At 39.0% G+C, this 5,999-nt stretch overlaps 1 protein-coding gene across 2 annotated transcripts in view; it reads left to right on the top strand.

The window, feature by feature from the left end:
• Window positions 1-5,999, top strand: part of exoc2 (exocyst complex component 2) — a 47,727-nt gene that overhangs the window by 35,581 nt on the left and 6,147 nt on the right. The window contains exons 14-21 of one of the 2 annotated variants that reach the window (XM_035653914.1): window positions 296-364; window positions 485-642; window positions 780-901; window positions 2,227-2,288; window positions 2,552-2,632; window positions 3,225-3,284; window positions 3,642-3,703; window positions 4,140-4,206. In XM_035653914.1, coding sequence (XP_035509807.1) covers window positions 296-364; window positions 485-642; window positions 780-901; window positions 2,227-2,288; window positions 2,552-2,632; window positions 3,225-3,284; window positions 3,642-3,703; window positions 4,140-4,206 — 681 coding nt within the window. Of the gene's footprint in view, window positions 1-295; window positions 365-484; window positions 643-779; window positions 902-2,226; window positions 2,289-2,551; window positions 2,633-3,224; window positions 3,285-3,641; window positions 3,704-4,136; window positions 4,207-5,999 lie in introns of both variants that reach the window. The other variant, XM_035653913.1, reaches the window with a different exon arrangement.

Below are 5,999 nucleotides of genomic sequence, written 5' to 3'. Positions count from 1 at the left end.
TTTACACAACGTCCCAACTTCATTTGCTATTTTCCTCTTTGTATGGTTTCCCTACCAGGAGCCTATTACTATGACACCACTTGGTTATTTTGAACACAACACTGAGGGATGGTCTGGCTGCATACTACATTCTGGAGGTTTTATTTGATTGACTAACAAAAGCAGTAAAACTACTGCACTGTCAACATTGCAATGAAGGCAAAAAGGCAAAACAAATAAAGTCTTTAGAGATGTGTTTTCCTTTGCAGATAATGTTAAACATTAGTGTTTCTCATTTTGTGTTTTTCTTTGGCAGACTGGAGAGAAATCTGGGCAGGTGGAAAAATCCAAGAAGAATGCCAGACAGAGACAGAATGACTTTAAAGTATGCGTCATTGTGACTGTTTGTGACTGACACAAAAATGTTATTTTGACTCACCACAAGTAAAGTTAAAATAAATACTTCCTAGACCGGTTGTTTGTACGTTTTCTGTGTGTTTTGTAGAAAATGATCGAGGAGGTGACCCATCGGCTGGTGAAGCTTGTACGGGGCGCTCTTCTGCCCACCACCCTCCCGCAGTCCGACCTGAGTCTTTACGGAGGCTGGGAGAACAAGACAGAGCTCACTGGAGCCTGGCTGACACAAATCATACACACCGTCAGGTTCTTGCACTGATTGTTTGAATATTTCTCATTGATTGTGTGCACTTCATTATATGCAGGAATTTTTAACTTCATTTCCTGCTATACCATTTAATGACCTCTCTCTCTCCCATTCTCTCTGCATGTCTTTCATCCAGGGGTTGCCATGAGGCTCTGTCTGCTCTGGAGATCCCAAATGATTTGCTGCAGGTGATCCAGGATCTACTGCTGGAGTTGAGAGTTCACTGCGTCTTGGTGACTCTGCTGCACACTACAGAAGGTGAGGGAGGATCCTGTGAGCAGGAACGGTACTGCAGGGGCGGGTAAAAGTAAGGCTTAGAGACTGACAGCTTGAAAGTAGTTTTCATCATTCCTGGATTTTGTCAAAATCAAATGAGGGCACAGGCAGCATCCAGCAGAAGATTTAAGTTTTTTTTTATTATGTGTTATGTGTGTATGTTTGTGGCTTTCTATCTTTTATCTGTGTGTCTCACACAGTGTTGCTGTTGTTTTATTGCCACTGCAGCAGAAGCAATTTCCCCTTGGGGAAAATGCAAATAAGCTGCTGATTAAATCATCTTACTCAGTATAAAAAAAAAATAATACTTGAACCCTACATGAAAACTATATCATTTGTGCATTTGTATCCTATTTTCACCTGGACTTTGGTATTAAAAAGTAAACTATATATTTTTTTTATCCGTTTTCATTCAAGAGCTGTGTCCAAATCCTACAATACATACTAATTCTAAAGTACTAAGGTACTACAACGTAAGTGCATTCGCGCTGGAAAACTGAGTGTCGTCAGTAAGTGTAGTTGATTTTTGAGATCCAGGAAGATCTTGGAAACAAACAATAAATGTTAAATCTTTAGAAATACCACGTGTTTTTCTTGTTAAGTTCAACTGACTGTTTCATTCTGAAGTCGCAGTTTGATTGGCGTCCGTTGGTGCACGTATTGTATCATTTCCTGTTAGTACACAAGAAACTGATGTACTTTACCATTCTGTGCTAACTGCAAAAGTATAGAGTAGTACATAGTAAACCGTAGTTTACAGCATACTATAACAATAAGTGTATAGTAGTATTAGTAGTAGTAGTAGTACTTACTGTATATAAGCAGAATGCCATATGATCTATGGGATCTAAGAAGATCTATAATAACACCATTCTTTGATACAAACCCAGCACAGACTAAAGACATATCTGTTTTTGCCACATTCCTTCATTGAGTATTTAGCGGTCAGTGTCCTCAACTGTCACCTTTTACCTCATACAACTTCCAGGGTAGTAATGGAGAAAGTGTTATGAGACTAAAACCAGACATGCTCAGTTTCACTTGTGGTTAGGCATGGTCATTTTGAGAAGAGTGACTGGTTTTCACTTAACTTTCCACCACATCAAATTGTGGTCTTCACAGAAAGAGTTTGATTTTATATCATGTTTGCGGTTTTGCCTCAGAAAATTCTGTCTATATTTAATTGCAGTGACCTTTTATGAAAGTGCTCACACCCTGAATTTGTTTTGTCTGCGACTTCAATAAACTGTAGAGAGGTTTCAAGTAATTGCCCTTCCGATTCATATTTGTGCTTTTTACACACTCAGATGTCAAGAGGCTGGCTGAGAAGGAAGACTGGGTTGTGGATAATGAGGGAATCACCAGCCTGGTAAGGATGTGCTATTGCATCAAGCAGTACGTCATATCATAATGAGAAATGATAGGTACTCCAGCAAAGTGTCAATCACAAGTACATACATTTCTTTGTAAAGATACAGTATAATGTATTTTTGTTCTTCACTCATAATGTGTTTGAGTGCTAGTTGAGGTTGCTGACCTCCTATGATGTAGTTAAAACTCATATTTTCAGGAGCCTTTTTTTTGTAATAACCTACATGTTCTCTTCCTCATATTTTTTTTTTTTTTTTGCAGCCTTCACAATTTGAACAGTGCATGGTCCAGATGCTGCAGTCACTGAAAGAGCCCCTGGAGATCAAACCAGGAGAACTCAATGTGAGATGATCTCCTGCAGTCATCAATACAAATACGGTTACTAGAGTAGCTGAAATATTCATACAATGATCAGAATCAACACTTGAACCTGAAAGCTTAAAGTCTTTTGAGTACTCTGGTACATCAATGTAATCTTTGTTTCTTACACACTTTGAATATCTCATATTTGAACTCACAATTGCAGAAGTCAAAATGTGTCCCGGGGTGCTGCACTCTCACACTGCTCCTTTTAGGGTGGGCCAAAGCAGGGGATGAATAACCAAATAAAACAAAACAATATGATAAACTGTAGTCAAACCAAAGCTTATTCTCTGCAGTCCCCAACAGTTGCAGATAGAGAACATAATCCATGTAACACCCACAGAGGGGGAATCATCATAAATAACCGTCTCATTATTGAGCGATGCAATTCTGATTATGATTGAAGCCACAATCACACAGCCCTGTAAAATGGTATGACATTATGAATAATAATCTTTTAGGAATAAACACCACATGTCATGGCAATAAAAACATGTTTAGAAACAAACAAACAATATTAGAATAGGATAGTAGGACCTTTTCTGATGTTGTCTCACTGTCTTTGATTCAGGTGCTGCAGTTGGACCAGGTCCAGGACCAGGCCACAGAGCTCAGTGTGAGCATCATGAAGGTAAGATCTTTTACCCTGCAGCCGAAATGACATATATGGTTACATTATAGATGTTTTGAGCAACACACCAAAAAAAAGCAAACCCACTGACACAGATTGCTGCCAAGATTTCATTCGCAGCATCTCACACAGGGCGCCATGCAGACGTAGTGTATTGGCGCCATAGGAATGATAAAAGAATGACTGCACCTTGTAGTATCTACACTGTTCATGGAAGCACTGACTCACCTTGTGTTAGTTTACCTGACAGTTAAATCTTTCATGGTCGCAGCGAGGTTATCATGTAAAGTGAGATATGAGATATGTGGTGTGTTTTTCACATCCTGCCTGACAAATGTGTCCATGTGTGCAACTCAGGTTTTCATAAGCTGCTTGGAGCAGCTAAGCACTAAATCAGATGGAGACATTGATACATCTCAGTAAGTATTTCGATGACTTTTTTATTAGGCATGCATGATAAATATTGGCCTACAATGGGGAAACTTATATTATTATAAATTATCCCAATAATTAAATTATATCCGATAAATTGTTGGTCCATAATAATAATTTATTAGCACTTTATGCTGTATGAAAGCTAAAGCATGTTTGTGAAGTTTTGTTGATGAACTTCACTAGAAAAAGAAGAGTCATAGAGAACTGTTTGTCTTTGTTGTGTGAACAATAGTGATGTCAGTTATAGAATATTAAATCATTCATTTTTGCTCACTACATCTAAGCTTTTTTTCACCCTCACATGTGTAAAAACTACAGGTTCTGAACTTCTTTTTAAAATACTAAACTGTGAAATTATTGGTGCATATAGTGTGCTCCACTATGAAAACATGTTTTAAATCTCTCCTGTGTGTGCAGCAGCATTTCAGTGGACCTGTCCTCTCCAGATCGGTTTCCTGGTGTTCAAGAGGGCTTCAGTCCAACATCTGTAAGTGTGATGTTGTTGTTGTTTTTTATTGTTTCCTTTAAACTGTTTGGGGTTAATACACCTGAAATCACACATCTGGCGACTGCCAGCATCACCAAAGCATGGGTTCTCTCCTTTACACAACCAGACAAACACGTGTCTCACTCATTCAAACCACGAAATGTTATCAGGCTGTTTCCTGGTTGTGGACAAGAAGCAGATACGTCCTCATTTCCTGTAACTTGTTTGAGATTTTAGTGAGGGGGTTTAAGCGCAGGGGAGGAGGAGGAGGACGAGGAGGAGGAAGAGCAGGGTGTAGAGTGATTCTGGTAAAGGGAAATGGAGCAAGGTGCAGATGGGGTTTCCCCAGCCCAAATATGTGTAGCCGGGGTAAGACAGCCAGAGTCGACTGAGTGCAGCTGACCAGAGTTAAGACCGGTGTCACTCATGATATACACTCCAGTGTTCGGCAGGTTGACCTGTTAGAAACCATCACATGCAAACGAGGACAATAGAACCTGACTGCCATTACCACCTCAGCCCACTGCAGATTCTTATCTTGTCTGTAGTGTGAACAACAAATTGCTGCCGATGATGACATCAGTTGTGGTTGTCAAAAGGCAAACCATTGTCATCCCATCTGTCAGTGTTTATGTGCTTATGTTTGTTCATTTCTATGAATTATTGTGAGTGTGTGTTCTTGTACTTATTTGTTTGGGAGTTCCAATTTTGGTTTTAGATCTTACGGGTGAAGACATTTTGTGTGGGGAAGGCTTTTTTGGAAAGCAAAATCATTTTAAGGTAAAGTTTGAAAAGTGAGAATACATTTGGAAAGGCCAAACATTTGAGGAGATCAGAATTCATTTGAAAAATTACGAAATTTTGGGAAGTGGGACCATTATCACAAAAGACGGGGACGGGGAATTTGCTAGACAAATGTTTCAGGAAAGTGATGAGATTTGTGGAAGTGAAGTGAGAAGATTTTTGTAAGTAATGGCTTTTTAGGAAGTGATGATGTGGGTGCATTTTAGAAATGTGAGGTCACTTGAAAAGGACGTGGAAAAATTGACAATTCGAGAGTAATGATATTTTAGAAAAGGTTTTTCTGGAAAGTGAGAACATTTCAGCAAAGCAAAGACATTTTTCCAAGTGAAGACATGTCAGCAAAAGGGCGACATTTAGAAAACTGATAACATATCTCATAAGTGATGACATTTAGAAACGTGAGGACATCTTGGCATTGAGAACATTTTAATTGGCTAAGGACATTTAGAAAGTGAGGACACTTGGAAATTGAGTTTTTTTAGAAAGTGGGGCATTTTTGGAACGGACATTTTAATAAAGTGCGGACATTTTAAGAAAGTGAGAACAATAATTTTGGAAAGTTGAGGATGACTGTGAAATGGGAGGACATGCGGAAAAGAGAGGGTGAAGTTTGGAAATTGTAGCCATTTTGGAAAGTGAGAACATTTCAGCAAAGAAAGGACATTTTTTTTCAAGTGATGAGAGTTAAGTGAGAACATTTTTGCAAAGGAAGGACATTTAGAAAACTGAGAACACATCTGATAAGCGAGGACATATTTTGGATCGTGATGACATCCATTTTGGAATGTGAGGGCACCTGTGGAAAACGGAGGACGTGTGAACAGTTTTGGAAAGTGAAGACATTTTGGTTAAGAGGGGACATTTTAGAAAAGTTAGTTCATATTTGACATTTTGTCCGGTCCTCACTTCTTCAAAGGGCTGCTCCAGAGTTAAGACCCTGTTTAAGGGTTAAGGTCAGATCAAGGTTAAAGTTAGGAAATCCATCATGT

The sequence above is a fragment of the Morone saxatilis genome, unplaced genomic scaffold, assembly GCF_004916995.1.
Source record: "Morone saxatilis isolate NCDOM2014 unplaced genomic scaffold, NCSU_SB_2.0 Contig12, whole genome shotgun sequence".
Classification (NCBI taxonomy): Eukaryota; Metazoa; Chordata; class Actinopteri; family Moronidae; genus Morone; species Morone saxatilis.
This window is presented reverse-complemented; position numbering and strand designations above follow the sequence as displayed.